Raw genomic sequence first — 22,561 nt, 5'->3', positions numbered from 1 at the left:
ATGCATTTCAGAGGATCTGGTTCCTTAGTATCTGATGCCTCAATGCCACTAAATGCCAATGCACTGTCCTTAGTTAAGGCTACAGTGCAGAAAGGCGCACACTGATGATTTAGAATTCCCTCTTTTAAGAGACCAGGCCCCCTGAAGGGCGGGCAGGGTTTTGTGCTCCATTCTGGCGGAGTACCATTTTGGAAACCTCCGTAGCCGGATTTAGACTAGAGTCAAAGAAAGAGCAGTGAAAAGGAGTCAGCAAACCTGGCTTTAGCCTACTTTGTGTTACTAAGTGTAAGCCAGTCGCTTAGCTTAGCTCCTTTAAAACGATAGAAATAATAAAGCGTAGGACACAGGTTTCAGCTGAGAAAGTGCTGCCAAAATGACTTAAAAGACCAAAAAAAAAAAAAAAAAAAAAAGCGAATCACAGCTCCATGCGCACCTCCGGGACAGCAGAGGTGAGCAGGTTCTCGGGGCCCACGGGAAGCACAGGGCAGCACTGGGCAGCACGCCTGCGCTCTCCCGCAGGCCTGGCGGACGCGTGCGGCAGGGCCTCAAGGACCCAGGCTCAGTAGGGAGATCGAGGAAGGGGGCTCCGGAGGGCAGGGAGCTGGGGTGGCCGGGGAGGGGCTCCGCGGGGAGGGGCCGGCCGGCGGAGGGGTCGGGGGCGGACGAGCAGGGCGGCGCCTCCTCGGCCCGCAGCCCGAAGCCGCCCGGGAGCCGCCGCAGGGCCCGGGGGTGGCGCGGCCGTGACCCAACAAAGCCCGCGCGGCGGGGCGCGGGTCAGCGGAAGGAGGGCGCGCACGCCGGGCGGCAGCTCGCGCGCTCGCAGCTGTGCGCGCGCCGCCAGGCCGAGGGTGCGCGCCGCCGCCGGCGGGAGCGAGCGAGCGGGAGCGCGCACACAAGCGCGAGCGGGCGGGAGGCGGCGGCGCGGCGTCCCGAGCCCGAGTCCGCCCCGCGCGCCGTCCCCGCCGCCGCCTGGCTGCCCGCGCCCACCGGCTCCGGCTCGCGCCGCCGCGTCGCTGGCCCCGGGCGGCCGCGGAGCGAGCAAGATGGCGGGTACGTGCCGGCGGGCGGGCGGGTCCCGGGGCCGCGGCCGGGGGCGGGCGGCGGGCGGCGCTGACCGGCTTCTCTCTCCTCGCAGACCTCTCGCTGCTCCAGGAGGACCTGCCGGAGGACGCGGACGCGTGTGAGTGGCGCGGCCCGCGGGGACGGGGAGCGCGGCGGGCGGCCGGCGGGCGGGCGGGGACGCGGGGTGTCGGGGACGGCGGCGGGGACGCGGGGACCGCGGGGGACTGGGACGCCGGGGCGGCGGCGGGAGACGGGAGACGCCGCGCTCTCTTCCGCCCGCCGCGGCCGGCGCCGCCTCCCCGCCGCCGCCTCAGCCTGGGTCGGGCCTGGAGCGCGGCCTGGCCTTGTCGCCCGCAGCGCGGCCTGGCCCGGTCGCCGTCCCCGCAGGGTTCGGGCTTGAGGGTGGCTTTCCGTGTGGGGAGGGTCCGTGTCCCGACGCGGCTTCCGGGCTGCGGCGGAGCCGGCCGAGGGCGCCGCCGCCCTTCGTGCTCCCGGAGCCGCGCGACGCTGTCCGGATTGATGACAGCGGGGACAAAGAAGGGCCGGCCGCGCTGTCGCAGGGCGTTCTAGTTGCCGTCGAGGCGGATCGTTGTGTGGTGCCGAGGTCCGCGACCCATGGGGGCCAGGGGACGCCTGGCGTCGCCGTGCGGGTCCCCGAGGCCGTGCCCGCACCGAGGCCAAAGAGGCCGCCGTCCTGCCGCGCCCTCGGTGCCCGGGTCGGCCCTGGCCTCCATTAGCCGTGGCTCCTGAGTCCCTGGTTGTCAGAGTGCAGTAAGGGAGAGCTTTACGGTCTAGAGAGACCCCGGCAAAGAGTTGTTTTTTGTGTGTGTGTGTGTTTTTTTTTTTTTTTTTTTTTTTTGAATAAAGGGAATCCTATCTGAACATCCCGTGCTAAGCCGCTGGTGGGTGGGCTTTTCCTTGATGGCCTCTTACAGGGAGGGGAGGGACCGGCCCCGGTGCTGTTCTCCCTGGTCACTCACCCGCGGGTGAGCTCAGGCAGATACTCTCAGGTATCTTGCAAGGTGGGAACTGGAGAGGGGGCCCGCGTTATGTTGCCTCAAGACAGGGCTTTTTAGTCTCATGTTGAGACCTTGTAAGTGAAAGATTCATTCATTCAACAGGTATTTAAGACTGACACTAGTGAGAACTTCCCAGTATTCATTTGACCTCAGGGGTCATGGTAGTGCACCCTTTTGAAGGATGAGATGCAGTTCTGCCCGGCCTAGAGGGGAAGGCTGTCCTGGGAAACATGGGCCCTGAACAGGATGGCCAGGGCCTGAGCCCCTAGTGGTTTACACACAGTTGTCAGGAAGGCCCCGGAGGCTGTGCAGTGACCACACAGATTAGAGCCAGACAGCCTTGTTGCAGTCTGAGCTGTGCCACTTTGGGCAGACTGGGCAGCTCAGGCAACCTCACTGTACTTAGATTTGACTCTTGTAAGTGGGCATGATAAATATTCCCTACTTTGTAAGAGTCCTCAGGACAGGACTGGACTTAACACCTTTGGCACTTAGAACTACCTGGGTAAATAGCGACTCTTGTGTTTGCCATTCTGAGTAAAGAGCAAGGTTAGCATAGAGGAAAAGCAGAGAAGGAGATACTGATGTCAAACTTAACAGAACTGATATAAATGCTGCCACAGCTTGCACTGAACTTTTTTTAGGTTCTGTTTTATGTTCACTTTAATTCAGGATAAAACCTTAGGTATCTCTTTGAAGGTACCAATTATTTGCATATTTACAATTTTGTTGAAAATTGTTTTAGAGAAATTGCTCATTTTTCTCAGTTGCTAAAGTTCTTACAAGTAATACCTTTACCCAGAATACTCAGGGGCAGAGGATCTTTGAGCCTAAGGCCGTTTACAGACTCGTTGCCTCCTGTTGTGAAGGGATAGAAAGAGGCGTAGTGTCTGCCTAGAGGGCACGATGGTTGGTAAGGGGATAAAACAGCTTGGGAACCCAGAGGAACCATAGAAAGCAGAGGCAGAGAGTGGAGAGTGGAGTTGGCTTCGAGCCCATGGGTGAGTTTCTCTCCGCCAGTGCCATGTGGGAGGCCAGCCTCCAAGGTAGCATGTGCTTCACTCTTCCATCCAGCCAGGCCTGGTCTAAGTTGACCCTTGGATTGGAAAGAAATGATTGTCTGATCCAGTTCTAGAGCCTGGTCACCTGCCTTAAATGCAAGTGGAAGAGAACACTTCTGTTGTACAGGTCACTGTAGCTGTGGATCATCCCAAAAGGATGTGGTGGAGTCCAGATCTTGACAGGGGAAGAATTGCTAGGCCTGAGTTAGCCTCAGGTCAGGTGTTTTGATTTGTTTCTAAAGTCTCTAAAGTCTGGAATGGGGAAAAGGGTTGGTTAAAGACTGGCTTGGCTGATAGCTGTGAAGAAAAAAGTCCCCCAATCCTAAGAAGCAAAAAATGGATGTATTGTATTATATAGCAAAAAGCCATGAAGTTTTGTTTTGTTTTTTGTGGTTTGGTGGTACTGGAGATGGAACTCCACCTCACAGGTGTAGGCAAGTGCTGTACCACTGAGCTATATCCCCAGCCTCCAAAAAGCCATAAAGGTTAAGTAAAATTATCATTAGGCATAGTAAAATTAAGTATGGCTCAGTGGTAGAGCACTAGCCTACAATGCTTGAGACCCTGGGTATTCAGTTCTTAGCACCGAAGAAAAACAACAAATGAAACAAAACAAACAAAAACCCCCCCCCCAAACCCTAAAGTGGTTATTTTCAGTACTGTATCATGAAATGTACTTTGAATTTCAAAGTGAAAGCAGGCCAGAAGCTTCATTTAAGTACATGTCTCAGCAAATTTCAATGTTGGCTAAAATGTCATTTTTATGATTTTTGTTCCTTGAATAATAGGAAGCAATACAAATTTGTAGATAGACTTTTAAGAAAAGATACTCAAATTTCTATTGTCAGCTTTTCAAGATGTCTAAAGTGATAGAGCTAGGACTTAAGTAAGTAAGTAAGATTTGATGAGCTGATGTTTATAAAATAATCTCATTGAAGGAGTCTGATTAAAATTAAAACTTTAGAAGAATGGTCGTATTAACACTTAGTAGTTATGGAGACTTTCAAGCACAAATTATTTTTTCCCGCCATCTTGTGATGTATAGACTGTGGTATTCTAATATTGGTAAATACGTCAATTAATACCCAAAGGGACTACAATATTTTCTCAAGGAACAAAACTCCTAAATTCAGATGATTGTAATCCAGGCCTTCTGATTTTAAATATTGTATCTAAAATATTATCTCTTCTCAAGTTTCCCATTTTACAACATTGAGCAGCTCAAACCTGTCACATAGGCAGTTTGCTTGAGGCCATATTTTAAAGGCCCTTATGAAGTATTCCAAGATGCTGTGTGGGGTTTAGTTTTACCTAGAGAGAAGAGAGTCTATGGAGGTTGGGAATAATACAGCTTATTTAGTCCTTCTTAACTTTTATGTTAGAGTAACTAGGCATGATGTTGACGAGCTTTTGAAGCTGTATTATGGAACATGCCATCCCATAGGCTGTTTTATTGTTGAAGTTTTGGAATCTCTTTATATTGCTCTGATTTTCTTTGAGGGCAGTGTTGGAGTACAGGAATGACAAATCCTGAGCTTACTGAAGGTCACTGCTCTGATCCAGTGCCTGGTCTTTAGCCCTCTAGCTACTCCCTGCACCGCCCTGCCCCAGGGATTGAACTCAGAGGCACTCAACCAGAGTCATATCCCATTCCCTTTTTGTATTTTATTTAGAGACAGGGTCCCACTGAGTTGCTTAGGGCCTCGCCAAGTTGCTGAGGCTGTCTTTTGAACTTATGATCCTCCTGTCTCAGCCTCTTGAGTCCCTGGGATTACAGGCCTGCGCCAGTGTGCCTGGCTAGCCCTCCAGCTACTTTTAGAAAAGAGTTCCAATAAACTTCCTTCAGTCCTTGCCACTGGGGGAGCTGAGAAGTAGAAAAATGTGACTGTGTCCAGTAGTGGCCAGAGAATCACCAAAACTCCCAGAGATGCTCTTGAGCATGATGATGTTTAGGTGTTCTTAAGCAGGGATTTGAGAGAGTGAGCAATGAGACTTGGTGACATGTTTTGTTTGCTGCTAAAAGATGAGACAGGAGAAGTCTTAGAGGTAATGTGATTGATGGCCTAGGAAAGAGTGCTTTAAAAATGGTCTAGTGGTGGTAGGGGGCTAGAGCTGGGCTCAAGTGGTAGAGCACTTGCCTTTCCCGTGTGAGGCACTGGGTTCCATCCTCAGAACCACATAAAAATAAATAAATTATTGGGTTCATCTTCAACTAAAAAAAAAAAATTAAAAATGTTTTAGTGGTGTCCATCTGTGTATAAAATCATTAATGATGCTTTAAAGGGCTAATAATTCCTGATGTAAAATTTTTATTTTTTTATTTTTTTAAAGAGAGAGGGGGAGAGAGAGAATTTTTTTTTTAATATTTATTTTTTAGTTATTGGCGGACACAACATCTTTGTTTGTATGTGGTGCTGAGGATCGAACCCGGGCCGCACGCATGCCAGGCGAGTGCGCTACCGCTTGAGCCACATCCCCAGCCCCTGACATAAAATTAAAAAAAAAAAAAGGGGGGGGGAAACTTTTGTAACTATACATGGGTTTGTAGCTATATAACCAAAAACAACAAAGAAAATACCAAAACTAAACGAAGAGTTTTTGTTCTTGCCTGTGAATGATCAATCTTGTAGGTGAAGTTCAGAAGTCGCCACAGTTCTTTGGTTACTGGTTTATTATTTCTGGTTCTTTTGCCTCAGTCTTTCATCAAAACAGAGAATTTGTATTTTTTTAATTAAACTGATATTACCTTATATCTACATTTACATTAACCTTTCTTTTTTTTCTTTTATTTTGCAGTATTGAGAATTGAACCCAGGGGTGCTCTACTGTTGAGCTACAACATATCCCCAGTCCTTTTTAATTTTTATTTTGAGTCAGGGATTTGCTAAATTGCCCAGGTTGACCTTGACTTTGTGATCTTCCCATCTCAGCCTCCCAGGTAGCTAGGGTTACAGGCATGTACCAGCTTACCTGGCTACATCTTTTTTTTTTTTTTTTTTAATTGCTGTAAATGAATTTTTTTTCTTTTCATGGTGAATAATTTTTGCTGTCAGCTATGGGTTAGAAGTCCCTCAGCTTGAGCTAGAGTTTCACTTTGCTTTTCCCTTGTATCTGAGAATGACCCTAATGTGATATCGGACGCACAAAGGAGGTTGACACATGGCTTTTGGACCTGCGCAGTGAAAGATCAGTATTCCCTATATAGCTTCTTAGGAGGGCCTGGCACCCGCCTGCTTTCAGCAGAGGTCCTTGAGTGGGCTGATCACCTGATCGTTCTTCCTCCCACAGTCGTGTCCTGACTCTGCTGTCTTCAGTGTCTTGGCTTCTTAGCTCCCTTGACTTGGGAACAAGCTTGACTGCTGGCCTGGTTGATACCAAGATTGGCGGTGAGCGTCTTCCAAGCAGTAATTGTGTCACTATTCGCAGTCTGGGTCTGTGGAAGGAAAAGGCACTGGCTTTTTAGACCTTTAGACCTGGGAGTCACATTCTGGCCCTGCTGTGTAATCTCTTATAATCCTGAACAAGGTGCTTAATGTTCCCCAGCTGTTTTCTGTCATGAAATGTTGATGGATTTTGGATTGGCTCTGGTTTTTGACTATTACAGATCAAGCTGCTGTACACATTTCATGTCCAATTTTTTACGTAGATGTGTGTGTTCCTTCTCTTGGGTTTGTATCCAGGAGTATCTTAGGAAGTTGTCCGACTGTTTCCATGATGGTCACGCCAGGTTCCATCCGCAGGGCAGTGTGTGCAGGTCCTCCCGCCCTGGCCGCTCTCTCCGGCAGCCTTCATTCCAGCCCTTCTGCTCAGTGCGAGGTTTCTTTGAGGTTTGAATTTTCTTCTCATTAATGGTTAATGATGTCCCTCTTCTCATGTGCTCATTTGCTGTCTGTTGCTTTGGTAAAGCGCCTTTCCACATCTTTAGCTCCTGGTTTTGTTGGAACACCTTCCCAAGTTTTAGAGTTGTTTATATATCCAGATACAAGCCCTTTCTCAGATACTCAGATAAGTTCCATATCTGCAACTTGTCTTTTCATTGTCTTAATGGTGCAGTTACAAGAGCAGAAGTTTTGAGTTTTGTGTTTTAATTTATTGTTTTATCACAGAGGCCCTTTATTAGGCTGAGAAGTTTCCCTGACTTTATTGATAGCTTAAGGAAAGTAGGAATGGGTGTTAGATTTTGTTGAATACTTTATTCTATGTTTATTGAGAGGATTCGATGTTTTTTTTTTCTCTTTTAGTTTTTCAGTTTGATGAGTTACAGTGGCTTTTTGAATAAGTATTATTAATTATTCACCAGCCACCACAGCAGGTACAGCATCCTGTGCATACCCCCCCACAACGCTGCAGCTTCATTCAGCCCTCAAACATAAATTTTCAGGGGAAAGAAGAGGCAGGTAGGGTACTTACTTTAAGTTATCATGCCAAAATGTTACTGCTAGGATCTGAATTTAAATTAAAAGTCAGATTCGTTATCATCTTTTCTTTAAATATAAAATTTGTTGTGGTAGAAATAACTCATTTTTTTTCAAGACTTTATTTATTGGGGATTGATGGTAATTTGGTCCTGAATAGTTCAAATTTTATATTTGAACTACTAGGGAAGAAAGGGTTTATGTGGTGGCACATACCTGTAATCCTCAGAAACCTGGGAGGTTGATGCAGGAGGTTCACAAGTTCAAGGCCAGCCTGGCAACTTAGCAAGACCCTGTCTCAAAATAAAAAATAGAAAGGGCTGGGGATGTAGCTCAGTGATAAAGTGCCCTCGGTTCAATCTCCAGAACAACAACAACAAAAAGGTAAAGAAGAAAGAGTCCTTGTAACCAAAATGATTGGATTATTAAGACTATAAGGAAACCATTCTCTCTGAAGGAAATGAAGGACATGCTTGTAAAATCCACACGTACAGGCCTTTGATAGGCTGCATACTCCTGTATCACAGGGTTTAGAAAACATGACCTTGGTAACCAGTTGGAAAATAAACATGCCTCTGCCCTTTATATTTACTTGTTGTATGATTGTTCCTCAGAATCTATCAGGATTGTTTCCAGGACCCCCTTGGATACCAAGTCTGTGAATGCTCAGGCCCCTTTTATCAAATGCCAGATTTGCCCATTATCTGTGCACATCCTCCTGTATGACTTCAATCATTTCCAGATGACTTACGATGCCCAATACAATGTAAATGCTATGTAAATAGTTGTTAGGCTGTATTATTTGGGAAATAACGAAATCTGTGTGGTTTAGTACACAGGCCAGTTTTTTTTGTTTGTTTTTAGTACTTTGGATCTGAGGTTGACTTAAGATTTGACTAAATCATACTTCAGAACATCTGGACAAGGAGGTAAACTATACCATAGGAAACTATTTTGTGAGGCAGAAGCAGGAGGATCGCAAGTTCAAGACCAGCTACAACAACTTAGCAAGGCCCTGTCTCAAAATAAAAAAATAAAAAGGATATGGCTCAGTTGTTAAGTGCCCCGAGTTCAATCAAAAAAAAAAGGTTCCTGCTATAAATTTACTTGTGAGATTGAACATAAAGGACAATTTTGTACTTGCTTATAAAGATAATTTCTAAGGATTTAGTAACTTTTAGCATTTATATTTGAAGGAAGGAATTCCAGTAAACATTATTTGTTCCAAAGTACAAACTAAATTTGACATGCCTGTTGCTTAAGGCTGTGTTTGGTGAAGACTGAACTGGTCTTCACATTTTTGTCTTTTCTATTAATTTTCTTCCCTCAACAAAGACTCAGTTGGGTCTCTGCTACAACACTAGACCAGCGTTGGAAAGTTCTGTAAAGGGACAGAGAATGAATAGTTCAGTTTTGTGGGCCACATGGTTTCTGTTGTAACTACTCAGATCTGCCGTATGGCCAGAGTAGCTCTGGGCAGTATGTAAATGAGTAGCCTGCGTGTCTTTTGGTCAGACTTTATTCACAAGAACAGGAGGCCAGCTGCCCTGCTGCCGAGATCTACCCGCTCTCGCTATACTGGAGAATCCAGGCCTCCACGTTTCATTCTACCCACAGCACAGTGCCCAGCAAACAGTGAACTTTCAGTACACATTTGCTTCAGTGAATCTTGTTTTTTTCTGGCCAAATTAGGTAAGGCCATAAACTTAATTTTAAATAATGAAATTTTAATTTTTTAAAAATGTATTCACGGGGCTGGGGATGTGGCTCAAGCGGTAGCGCACTCGCCTGGCATGCGTGCGGCCCGGGTTCGATCCTCAGCACCACATACAAACAAAGATGTTGCGTCCACCGAGAACTAAAAAATAAATAATAAACTTCTCTCTCTCTCTCTCTCTCCCTCCCTCCCTCCCTCCCTCCCTCCTTCCCTCCCTCCCTCTCTCTTTAAAAAAAAAAAAAAATGTATTCACTTATTTTGGCAGTACCAGGGGTTGGCACCAGGTCCTCGCTTGCTAGGTGAGCACTCTTCCACTGAAGTACATCCCCAGTCTTAGGTTTTCCCCTCAGTTGCCCTGGCTGGCCTTGAACTTAAGATCCTCCTGCATCAGCCTCCTGAGGAGCGTGATGACGGGCCTGTGCCACCACGCCTGGCTCATACTGATATGTTTGAAGTCCATTGGGTTTATGTGTTTCCTCCAGATTTGATTTAGGCTGTGCCTCTTTTCACTTTTTGACAACACAGGTATAAGTGTTGTAGTTGTTTCTCAGTAGTCTCCCTTGGTCAGAGGCACCAAGGGCTGCTTCTCTGTTACTGGCGATGTTGAGGTGATGTATGCCACCCTTCTCCCCTGTGAAGGTTCCAACACTGGGGACTACCCTGTTCCTACAGTGAATCTTGCCCCAGTCCTTCTGCTTTACAGGAGAGCTTGTCCTTCCTCCCTATTCATTTCTTGGTGTGTTTATTTGTAAAGACTTCAGAAAGAGAAAATTTGATGGATTGATTGTGGTCTTATCAGGATCAAGGCAAAAAAAATGAAGGGGAGGGCAGAGCCTCAACCTTTTCTTGTTTGATAGGATATCATCAGCCATTATGTGGGGGATAAAAGGGTGTTCTGATCAAGCATGGTGAAAGTGACATGTACAGATTCCTCTGTTTCCTTCGGTGTGGTACTTGTCAAAGGCATGATGTGCTGATGCACTTATGAGTGACAGGAGGGTTAAAGTGTGTTAGAGAGACCCTGCCTCTCCCAGCACCTCTGTGGGCATCTTCCATCGATATTAAATGAATCTGCTGCCTTTGTAATAAATATTAAATTGGGGGTTTTAAGGGAATTTGTGTTGAGGAGTGGGTTAGTGGTGGCAGAAGAAAAAGAGGAAAAAAAAAAGCAGAAACACTGCTGTGGCTGGCAAAACCTCAAGGGCTCTTAAGGCTGCAGGAATGCAGAGGGAAAGTCTTTTTTTTTTTTTTTTCAAAGAGAGAGAGAGAAATTTTAATATTTATTTTTTAGTTCTCAGTGGACACAACATCTTTGTTTGTATGTGGTGCTGAGGATTGAACCCGGGCCGCACGCGTGCCAGGTGAGCGCGCTACCGCTTGAGCCACATCCCCAGCCCCAGAGGAAAAGTCTTAATTGGAGTAGGAATGTCCTGTGAGGTATTTGTAATAGGTACATTTAAACAGAAGAGACTAGAGCAGCCAGAGCAGGATGGATGACACCACACAAAGCCAGAAGGCAGTTGATGCCAGCAGGAGAGAGAGCTGGATCTGGGTCCCCCAGGCCTGGAGTCCAGCTTGAGGAGTCCTGCCCTACCTGGCCAGTGGGCAGGATGGAGGGCTGGGGAGTGCAGGAATGTGGGAGTGAGTGGGGTTGGCATGAAGAGTGCCTGGGGATGGGTGGAGCGGGCACTTGCTGTCCTAGGACAGTGATCTCTAAACGTTACCACATGTTTCCTAAACCATCTGAAAACTCTGTGTCAAGTTGATACCCAGGATTTTCCAAGGTTATATTCACAAAGGATGTAATTTAACTGTAGTGTCCCTTTGAAACGGGATGTAAACTTCAGAGCGGGTTCAGGCACATTTCCGCCTACCATGTTTACCGTCCCCAGCACACTCCCTGTTTTGCCACCTCCCGTTGTTCTCTTTCTTCTTGACCCCTTCTCACCCACTCACACTCTGACCCTAATCTGCTTAGGCCGAGACTTGTGACTGCCTACCATGTTTATTTGTACCCAAAATAGGTATATAGAGGAAAATTTAACATTTGAATGTCCTTGTAGCTATTGAACTTAAAATTTCTTTTTATTAAGCTTCCATTACTACTAAGTTGATCATCCAGAACATATACAGATTACACATAATTTTGTTGAAAGCAAAATTTTATTGAAAAGTCATCTAATGGATAAGATTTCTAAAAAAATAATTATGAATTGATAGATGAATAGGATTTACTGTTTAGAATGAGACAATATTTAGCATCAGTTTTTAACTTCACATTTTAAGGATTATAAGCACTGAGAAATTGTATTGATATAAATAATGTGATGGGAATGGGAAGGACTATTTTGAACTTCTAACTTTGGTGAATAATAATTTTGAGAAGAGACTCACATAAGAGGGATCCCAGCAGTTTGGGAGGCCAAAACAGAGGGATTACAAGTTCAGAACCAGCCTTGGCAACTTCTCAAGACCCTGTCTCAAAAAATTTTTAGAAAAGTTGGGCACGGGTTGTGCACTCTTGTAATCCTAGCAGCTTGGGAGACTGAAGCAGGAGGATCATGGGTTCAGGTCAGCCTCAGCAACTTAGTGAGGCCCTTAGCAACGCAAGCAAGACCCTGTCTCTAAATAAAACATAAAAAGAGATTGAAGATTTGGCTCAGCAGTTAAGCACCCCTGGGCTCAATCCTCAGTACCAAAAAAAAGACAACCCAAAATGTAGCTCACAGATAGAGCACTTTTAGGTTCATCTCCCACCCACCCACATACCCACACATAGGAGCAAGAGAGAACCAGACAGAGCAGAGCTGTCTTGGCACCTTTGTGCAGTTGCTTCAAGGACCAGTAGCTTGGGCTATAAGTTCAGTGTGACAGGAAAAAGCCCCGTGCCCTCTATTGCTCCAAGTGTAGCATAGATGGCAGTGTTCATGAGTGCTGTGCCCATTTTTCAAGTCACCTCTGTAGCACTGTTTCTGTAGTTGAGTCAGAAATAGTGGATGAAGTAGGTGAGACGTAAGAGCCATAAGTGTTGGACAGAAGCCCGCCATACCAGATGAGGAGACTGCGGGGACTGAAGCTATGAGGGCAGACCTCTTTGGCACCTGTGCTCCTCTTGCTCCTAAGCACATGCACCATTAGTGAGATGGGGCAAGTGTCCCATCTTCTCCTTTGTTCTCATGGTAGCTGGCATCCCTTCTCCCCCACTTGGCATTGTGGAGTACACAAAGTGTGTATGTGGTAGGAAGGAAAGTGGATTTGTTGACGCAGCTCTGGGCGCTTTTAACAAAATGGATTGCAACCATCTTCCAAAAGAACTCTTAAGATTTAAGAATGGTGGGTTGAAATTTTTCACTGAGTGAGCATAGCACCAGTTTGAATTTGTCATCTATCTGGGCACGTTTGGTAAGGGAGAGAAAGAGGCATGCTCATGCAGAGCTGTGGTGCTGCTGATGGTGTCTGTTCCACGGGGGTGGGAGGGTGGGGGGGGAGTCAGGCCTTCCTGAGGTCCTGCCTTCTGCCCTCTGCTGCTTGGGAGGGCCATCGGAAAGGAGTGTTGGGAAATGAGGCCTGGAGTTCTTTTGGAATGTGGTGGAAAGACAGTCATCTGGCTTAGAAAATACATGATCTTTGTTTAATTTTTAAAAAATAAGAGATGAAGGGAAGGGGAGGGGAGTTAGGATCAGGAAGGACAGTGGAATCAATCTGATAACTTTCCTGTGTACATATAAGAATCCACCACAGTGGATCACCATCATTTATATCCATAAGACTAGGATCCTAGTTAGAATAAGATATAAGATATCAAGCAAGACCCTTCAGGCTTGTATAAATGTATCAAAATAGATTCTACTGTCTTGTGTAACTAAAAAGAATAAATAAAAATAATGCAACTGAAAAAAAGTGATGATTTTAGTGAAATTTTATCTTAGTTGAATATATGTGTTATCCAGAATTGTCTACATTACTCAAAAAAGGTTGACATTAATTAAGTTGTTGCTTAGAAAAAATCTATACCAACTTGTATAGGGAATATTAAAAAAGAGAGAAAAAAAATCTATACCAAATTCCTTGTAATTTTCCAAACATGAAATGGTTCTCCTTGACTCTATCTTGGACTTTCTCTGTTTAGAATGTTTTCCTCCTGCCCTCTGTCCTGCTTGGCAAGCTCTAGTGTATCTTCCAAGAATTGTCTTGACTTGGAAACCTTCTCTAACTCAGTATTCATTTTAATTCCTCTGTTGGCTTTCTAGTTATACTTCTTGCATGTTTTAGAGATTAGTCCTAATATTGCAATCTGCATCTCTAATTCATTAAAATTAACGTGTACTTTGAATAAGCTGCAGGGACCTTACTGCAAATGGTGTCTTCCCTCTGTGCTATACAGGGCTTCCTTCCTTCCTTAAGGCATGTGTGCTGCAGAGTTTTTTCAGTGGTGAGGATAGTTTTTTAATTGCTTATTTCTGAATTTCTCTTTGTAACCTGGGGCAGATGTTTGATTGAGGCTGGGTAAGACTTACAGGTACATTCTGTAGCAGTGGTGATCAAAGCCTGTGGACTCCATAGGGGTGAGGTCCATAGTCTTAGTCAGCTTGACCTAGGACAGGAAGGATGTCAAGCCAGGGTGATTCTGTGATTCTGTGGATGTTGGCAGGGGCAATGTATTGGGAAGTAGAAGTAGACCTTTGTCACCAGGGTCTGTGCCAGAGTGGAATGCTCCTGTATAGAAGAGTAGTCAACCATGATTGACAGACTGTGACAAAAAGGTTGAAGCAAAGCACGATTCTGTTACATCTAGGAGTGTGTTTCTCAAATGTAGTGGAGCAGTTCACATTTGAATTTAATGGGGTATTTATTAAAAATAAATGCTCAGGGCCTCACTGTGAAGCCACACAATCAGTGTGTGGGTCTCAGAATCTGCATTTAAACACAGTGATGCTGACAGTGGTTGCTGGAGGCGGCTTCCCCACTGCCACCCCCCACCCCCAGCTTATGACCAGAATCAGTGTTATTAATGTTTGCCTTTAATACATGTGAGACTCTGATGAAACAGTTTGGTCATAGTCATAGAATTCTAGAGCCTGCATAAAGGTGCCTTTGAAGTCATGCTGGCTCCACAGTCTTAGGTACAAAGGAGGAAACTTACCTGAATGAGTGTGTCTGAGTGGCCTTTACAACTCTGATTCATAATGCTGGTACTTTGCTGTGAGTTGCAGATCAGAAGCTGTGTAAAATTTACCGTAAGTAATGATGAACACGGTTAGGGGTTATTCATAACCCAGTGTGACAATCACTTTTTTTTATTGGGGTATTTAGACCATTTGCACTTAACATACTAAATGCTAAGGTTGGGCTTAAATCTCTCATCTTGCTCCCCTGTTTGTCCCTCTCTTGCTTCTTTCCTTTATCCTTTTTTTCTTTTGGGTTGAGTTTTTACAGTCATTATTGACTGGTTAGCTGTTGTCTTTGTTGATTTTTTTTGGAGTTCGTGACTGGCGCAAGTCCTTAACTTGCCCATCTGCCTTCCGGGGCGCTGCTCTTCACAGAGGCGAATGGCGCTCTGCTTCACCCCCCTGCTGTCCTTCCCCTGCTGGAGCTGCTTTACCTCCACTGGCCTTGAGGTTCACAGGGCATTTCTATCTGTTTACTTGACAGTACTACGTATTTTTGCCTTAAACACTTATCTTAATTTAAGAGATTTCAAAAATAAAGAAGCTTTTTATTTACCCACATATTAACTATTTCTGATACTCTTTGTTCCTTTAAGTAGATCCAGATTTCCTTGTGGTATTATTTTCCTTTTGCTTAAAGAATTTAAATGTGTCTAATGGTGTATGTCTGTCATTGAGGACATCAGCTTTTGCATGTCTGAGAAGAGTCAGTTTTGAATTTGAAAGGTTTCTGTTTGTTGGATATAGAATGGGGAAGTTGGTATTGTCTAGTAATATATACATATTTTATATATATATATATATATATATATATATATATATATATTTTATATTTATTTATTTATTTATTTATTTTGGTATCAGGGATTGAACCCAGAGGTGCTTAACCGTTGAGCCACATCCCCAGCCTTTTTTCATATTTTATTTAGAGGCAGGGTCTCACTAAGTTGCTTAGGGCCTTGCTAAGTTGCTGAGGCTGGCTCTGCACTCCGTGCTCCTCCTGCCCCAGCCTTCCTAGCCGCTGGGATTACAGGTGTGCGCCACTGCACCTGGCCTGTTGTCTGTTGCTCTGCCATCTGGCTTATCAACAAGTAGTCTGTCATTCTTTGTTCTATAAATAAAGTGAGTTTTTCCCTGGTTGATTAAAAGTATCAAAAACTATTTTCTTATAAGCTATTTGGTCCTAGATGATCCACCTTAGTCAGAAGTAGAAGAGCATGTTTGGGTGTTTCTTTAAATACAAAAGCTGTCTTCATTTTAGCAAACTGGAATAGTTAGAAGTGGCAGTGCTGCCTTTTGTAGTGGCTTTCTGATGGCATTCTCTTGGGGGTGGAATAGTTCTTTTAGTGCACTGCTCAGAGTACAGTGCCACAAGATGGGCCCATCCCATGGACTCACTCACATTTTAAAGAGGCCTTTTTTGGGCCATACTGGGGATTGAACCGATGGGCCACACTCCATCACTGAGGGTGTGCCCAGTCGGAGCAGTGACAGTGGGTCTAATTGGGACATGAGAGGCCTTTTCTATTCCTCATGTGGCAGCATTGTGGTGCTTCTCATGTTGTGGTGTTTTTGCTTTCCTGAGCAAAGACCTGTAGCAAAGATAAAATCTGGTTGTGAGTGATGAACAGATTGGTTGCAGAAAAGCTTAAGTGTTTCTTTGTGCCAGGAAATATTCTTGGAGATAGAGCAGTGAGTAAGGTGAAAATTCCTATCCTCCTGGAGCCCATATCTAGCTCTGCAGAGACAGACGGAAAGTTAAGGCAAGCTGGCACATCAGAGGTGGTGAAAGGCAGGAATGGAGGTGTTAATCACCGTGGAGGGGGATGTCTGGGAGCGCTTGTGCTTCGGACAGGGCCTGACCTCCTGGTGTTGGGAGCTCATACTGGAGTCTCGAGCTTCCATCTCCTCTAGCCTCATGATTCTCCCATCAGTTATATTCCCTTTTCCCCAGCACTTGGATTTATATTTATTTGTTGACTACTTACTTTTATCATATAAGCATGTTTCAAATCTTTCTCTTTAAAATATTAGAAACTAAACAAAATAAAAAGTAATCTTCGTTGTGCGTTGTGCCTTGGATGTCCTGGCTAATTGTTCTAACAGCTACATTTCCGCAGGGCACATTTTGAGCTGGTTGTCTTCCTCTGTATATTGTTTTTCTCAGCCATGACTGTGGTCTGGCTCTGACACTTTGATAGCACAAGAATCACACCTGATAGGTGACAGTACCACATTCAATGGGCAGGTGCCAGTTAATCATGCCTTCAGATTCTGTCTGCCTGGTATCTTTGAAGCCCTTACCTTCTGCTAGTTTCATCCATTCTCTTCTGGTTCTCCCTCCTCTTCTGGCAGTGTAAGCAGTTTCTGGCCTTGCAGTCAGTACCTGCCTTCTTTGTGATGCATTTTAAAGTAGGTTGTCTAAATTATCATTATTTGCGGATGACATGATTTTATACCTAGAAGACCCAAAAGGGTCTACAAAAAAACTATTAGAACCAATAAATGAATTCAGCAAAGTAGCAGGATATAAAATCAACATGCATAAATCAAAGGCATTCTTGTATATCAGCAACAAAACTTCTGAAATGGAAATGAGGAAAACCACTCCATTCACAATATCCTCAAAAAAAATAAAATACTTGGGAATCAACCTAACAAAAGAAGTGAAAGATTTATACAATGAAAACTACAGAACCCTAAAGAGAGAAGTAGAAGAAGATCTTAGAAGATGGAAAAATATACCCTGTTCATGGATAGGCAGAACTAACATCATCAAAATGGCGATATTACCAAAAGTTCTATATAGGTTTAATGCAATGCCAATCAAAATCCCAAAGGCATTGCTTGTAGAAATAGATAAAGCAATCATGAAATTCATATGGAAAAATAAAAGACCCAGAATAGCAAAAGCAATTCTAAGCAGGAAGTGCGAATCAGGCGGTATAGCGATACCGGATTTCAAACTATATTACAGAGCAATAGTAACAAAGACAGCATGGTACTGGTACCAAAACAGGCGGGTGGACCAATGGTACAGAATAGAGGACACAGAGACCAATCCACAAAGTTACAACTATCTTATATTTGATAAAGGGGCTAAAAGCATGCAATGGAGGAAGGATAGCATCTTCAACAAATGGTGTTGGGAAAACTGGAAATCCATATGCAACAAAATGAAACTGAACCCCCTCCTCTCACCATGCACAAAAGTTAACTCAAAATGGATCAAAGACCTTGATATCAAATCAGAGACTCTGCGTCTGATAGAAGAAAAAGTTGGCTACGATCTACATATAGTGGGGTCGGGCTCCAAATTCCTTAATAGGACACCCATAGCACAAGAGTTAATAGCAAGAATCAACAAATGGGACTTACTTAAACTAAAAAGTTTTTTCACAGCAAGAGAAACAATAAGAGAAGTAAATAGGGAGCCTACATCATGGGAACAAATATTTACTCCTCACATGTCAGATAGAGCCCTAATATCCAGAATATACAAAGAACTCAAAAAATTAGACAATAAGATAACAAATAACCCAATCAACAATGGGCCAAGGACCTGAACAGAAACTTCTCAGAGGAGGACATACAATCAATCAACAAGTACATGAAAAAATGCTCATCATCTCTAGCAGTCAGAGAAATGCAAATCAAAACCACCCTGAGATACCATCTCACTCCAGTAAGATTGGCAGCCATTATGAAATCAAACAACAACAAGTGCTGGCGAGGATGTGGGGAAAAGGGTACTCTTGTACATTGCTGGTGGGGCTGCAAATTGGTGCGGCCAATTTGGAAAGCAGTATGGAGATTCCTGGGAAAGCTGGGAATGGAACCACCATTTGACCCAGCTATTGCCCTTCTCGGACTATTCCCTGAAGACCTTAAAAGAGCGTATTACAGGGATACTGCCACATTGATGTTCATAGCAGCACAATTTACAATAGCTAGATTGTGGAACCAACCCAGATGCCCTTCAATGGATGAATGGATTAAAAAAATGTGGCATCTATACACCATGGAGTATTACGCAGCACTAAAGAATGACAAAATCTTGGAATTTGCAGGGAAATGGATGGCACTAGAGCAGATTATGCTTAGTGAAGCTAGCCAATCCCTAAAAAACAAATACCAAATGTCTTCTTTGATATAATGAGAGCAACTAAGAATGAAGCAGGGAGGAAGAGCAGGAAGAAATGATTAACATTAAACAGAGACATGAGGTGGGAGGGAAAGGGAGAGAAAAGGGGAATTGCATGGAAACGGAGGGAGACCCTCATTGTTATACTAAATTACATATAAGAGGTTGTAAGTGGAATGGGAAAACAAACAAGGTGAGAAATGAATTACAGTAGAAGGGGTAGAGAGAGAAGATGGGAGGGGAGGGGAGGGGGCATAGTAGAGGATAGGAAAGGTAGCAGAATACAACAATTACTAGTATGGTATTATGTAAAAATATGGATGTGTAACCCATGTGATTCTGCAATCTGTACTTGGGATAAAAAAGGGAGTTCATAACTCACTTGAAGCTAATGTATGCTAATGTATGAAATATGATATGTCAAGAGCTTTGTAGGGTTTTGAACAACCAATAAAAAAAAAAAAAAGTAGGTTGTCTTCTCAGTGGCACATCAGTGCTTGAGGGCAGAAGCTATGGTGTTTCCATGGTCATTTCCTCAGTGTAAACCTGGTCCTTGGCATAGGCTGTTCAGTGAGCACTTGTTTAGTGACTGTAAGTACACTGCTGGTTTTAGCTTACCTCTAGTGAGCGAAGTCCTCAGCTATACCTTTGGCGTTGTGGAATCCACCATATCCCGTTTGACTGTGTGTGTGTATCACTTTCAAGTATACATGTTCCCATCGAGCATGTAAGTCCTTACACCTGTGGTCCCTGTTCCCTCCCGTGATCTGTAACTGTTGGCCTTGTGCTCCCTGTGGCTGCGGTAGTGAGACGGCATCTGGAGAAAGAAGGGGCACCCTTCAGCTCCTGGTGCTGCTGGCTTGATGCCGAGGGTCCCTTGGGATCCTCCTCACCACTCTAGCGGTGTGCGTGCTGCATACAGGTGAGGGGTGCTTGTGGTTTCCGAGTGTGTAAGGAGTATTTCTGATGTCTCTGATAGTTGGTGTGGATGACTACAGCTCAGAGTCTGATGTGATTATTATACCTTCAGCCCTGGACTTTGTCTCACAAGATGAGATGTTGACGCCACTGGGGAGACTGGACAAGTATGCTGCAAGTGAGAACGTGTTCAACAGGTGTGTGCACCTTCTTTCCATTAACCTGGAAGTGGAGGGGGGGGTTGTGTCAGCAGGGAGGACAGCACACCCAGCCTGCAGTATAATGTGCACAGTCTGAGCCACCAGGCTACAGCGATCACATTGTCCTGACCTGTGCTGTAGGTGTTACTCTTGATCCTGGGACACACACAGTGCTCTTGCTTTGCTTTTTGCCAAGACCAGACCGTCTTGCCGCTGGCATGCTCTGGAATCCTGCAGGTTGCTTACTGGGAGTCAGCATCACCAGACCACGTAGCCTGCACTATGCTGGTTGGTACTCAGGGCACCGGCCCAGCCCTGACTGCCAGCAAGCACTCTTTCTTGCATTTGCTTTGTCTACCTATGCTGTCCAGACTGCTTCGCCAAACTTTTCTGGGAAATGAAGAAGTCCTTGTCCAAATTTTTGAACATAGATGTATAAAATCCATGCTAGTAAAGATATTATTTTATGTAATGAAGACTGAATATATTTTCTTATTGTTAGGATAATCGAAGGATAGCTGAAGTGAATTTTCAGTGACTTCAGAAATTTGCCATTCTGTTAAAGATGAAAAATATTGGAAAATATTCAGTCTCATCTATGAAATCAATACTGGCATTTACCACTTAGGAAATTACAGGTTTCATATGTTTTAAAGTGTAGTAAGAAAAAATTGCTTATTGAAACCATATGGGTTCTGTCTTTTAAGATTCTAAATAATAACTGTTGATGCCTAACTCTATGTGCTTCTCTTTTTCTGTGTAGACAAATGGTGGCCCGGAGCCTGCTGGATACACTGAGGGAAGTGTGTGATGATGAAAGAGATTGCATTGCTGTCTTGGAAAGGATTAACAGATTAGCTGACGACTCAGGTACGTTTGTGTATGCAGAGGAAACAGACTTAGGTTATCTAGAAAGGTTTCTTTTACCAAATTTGTGTTTCTAAAACTAATGGAAAAGTTAAAGTGATATGAGATTTCATTAGAAGATTTCCTAAGTAAATTATCAAACCCACCAGTAACAAGAAAAAAAAAGTCCATTACTAAGTTCATACTAGACCCATTTACTTAACTTTGGACATTTCTTATCAAAATAAGAATATTATTTTTTTTTTCAGGAGTGTGTCTCTTTTTTTTTTTTCTGAGAGAGAGAGAGAGAATTTTTTAAATATTTATTCTTTAGTTTTCAGCGAACACGACATCTTTGTTTGTATGTGGTGCTGAGGATCGAACCCGGGCCGCACGCATACCAGGCCAGCGCGTTACCACTTGAGCCACATCCCCAGCCCCAAGAATATTATTTTGCATCATGTCTTAATATTTTTAACTTAATGAAATGTTAAAAAATAATTTAGAATAAATTAAAAGAGATATAAGGTGCTGTAAAATTTTGGGGCAAATGTAAAATACCCTTCGTAAATCTAAGGCTGGTGTATTTTACGGTAAAGACAGGAGTTTGCACAAAAGGCGAATTTGATTCGAGCTTTAGAAAATAGTGATGCTGAAATTTTTCAAAATATGTTTTGTATTGTGATAAGATATACATAACATAGAGCTTACCATTTTAAGTAAATACTTAGTTTTAAGTAGTTTTTATATTTGATTTTACAAACAATCCAAAAGTAAATTTTAAAACTTAAAAAAACTATGCTATCAACATATGTTTTTAATTTCTGACAAACTTTTTTGGTGTCTTAAAAGTCTCATCTTTTAATTTTTAGATGAGCTCTACTTAATGAGGATATGTTAACTATTTACATAAGTATTACATTTTAAAAATTGTCTTATTGGGTGGAAAGAACATTTTTAAGCTTATTAATAATCTGTGTATAGATTGCTCTTATGTGCTTGCCTTAGGGTGGTGTTAGGAGGCTCTCATTAAGTGTGATTTTTAGTTGTAATTTTCACTGAAATGAAATAGTTTTGAGACGGGTTGTGATGGCTTTGATAGAAAGCTGAGATGCAGAGAGGGGAAGGGGCGCAGAGTTTTGAGAAGTGGAGGTGGTAGCCCCTGGTCCCCAAGGAGGAGCTTGCTAGTCTGGAGCCAGCAGGGGAGGCTGTTCAGAGGGAGCTGGAGCCCAGCTAGTGGAAGGGTGCGGGGCAGAAAAGATGTAGTGCTGGGAGTGTTTCCCAAACTGCCTCCCTTAGTTTTGTGTGTGTGATTTTAGTTTTTAGTTTCTGGTTTGCGTAGGTGTTTTCCACATGGTTGAGGATGTAACACTCTCCGTAGTTCAGTGTGTTGCTTTCCCATGGGTTCTGACTGTTTGACTTTTTAGTCCTTTGTCTCCCATCTGCACTGTGACAACGTCTTTTAGCAGTCTCTTCCAATTGCTGTCCAATTGGAATGTTTCATTGCTGTTAATTCCATTTTCTCATTTTCAGGAGACTTGGTACTTCTTCTCAGGACCCTGTTTTTCTTGTCCTATTGATTACATTCTCTTTTCAGTTACACTTCCTTTCATCATGTTAGCCGGGTATTTGAAATGGTGAAGGCCTCTGCAGGTTGCTTGTGTAGCTGCAGTGCTTGGTGCTACTATCCTTCTGTTGTGTCTTCATCGCTTTGCCATTGAGGGATCATTTCGTTTTTATAGTTTCTGATTATGAGTTCATCATTAATGGGTCTTTGTAGGGATCTGGTGCTGTGGTTTGACCTTCATTGTGGCATTGTCACTCGTGATTCAGAGCTGTGCTGCCAGGCCCAGGGTCCTTAGCAGCTAGGAATCACTCTGCACTGATTCTGTGGTGTTGTATGTATGAGATAAGTATGTTTATTCTGGGTGGGGAGCAGCAGTTCTCATTCTGTGCCTGCATGTATGAATCTGGAATCCAGACCAGTCCAAAGCACATGCCCAGGGTTTCA

The 22,561-nt window shown here is 44.0% G+C and overlaps 1 protein-coding gene across 4 annotated transcripts in view; it reads left to right on the top strand.

Annotated features, from left to right (window-relative positions):
- Positions 1–964: 964 nt before the first annotated feature.
- The window catches only part of Ppp4r1 (protein phosphatase 4 regulatory subunit 1), a 53,092-nt gene continuing 31,495 nt past the window's right edge, over positions 965–22,561 (top strand). The window contains exons 1-4 of one of the 4 annotated variants that reach the window (XM_076836719.1): positions 965–1,050; positions 1,136–1,180; positions 19,617–19,701; positions 20,468–20,574. In XM_076836719.1, coding sequence (XP_076692834.1) covers positions 1,044–1,050; positions 1,136–1,180; positions 19,617–19,701; positions 20,468–20,574 — 244 coding nt within the window. In that variant the 5' untranslated portion in view covers positions 965–1,043. Of the gene's footprint in view, positions 1,051–1,135; positions 1,181–19,565; positions 19,702–20,467; positions 20,575–22,561 lie in introns of those variants that run through there. The other 3 variants (XM_076836718.1, XM_076836720.1, XM_076836721.1) reach the window with 3 other exon arrangements.

The sequence above is a fragment of the Callospermophilus lateralis genome, chromosome 17 (assembly GCF_048772815.1).
Source record: "Callospermophilus lateralis isolate mCalLat2 chromosome 17, mCalLat2.hap1, whole genome shotgun sequence".
NCBI lineage: Eukaryota > Metazoa > Chordata > Mammalia > Rodentia > Sciuridae > Callospermophilus > Callospermophilus lateralis.
Note: the sequence above shows the minus strand (reverse complement) of the source record. Positions and strands in the feature narration are given on the sequence as shown.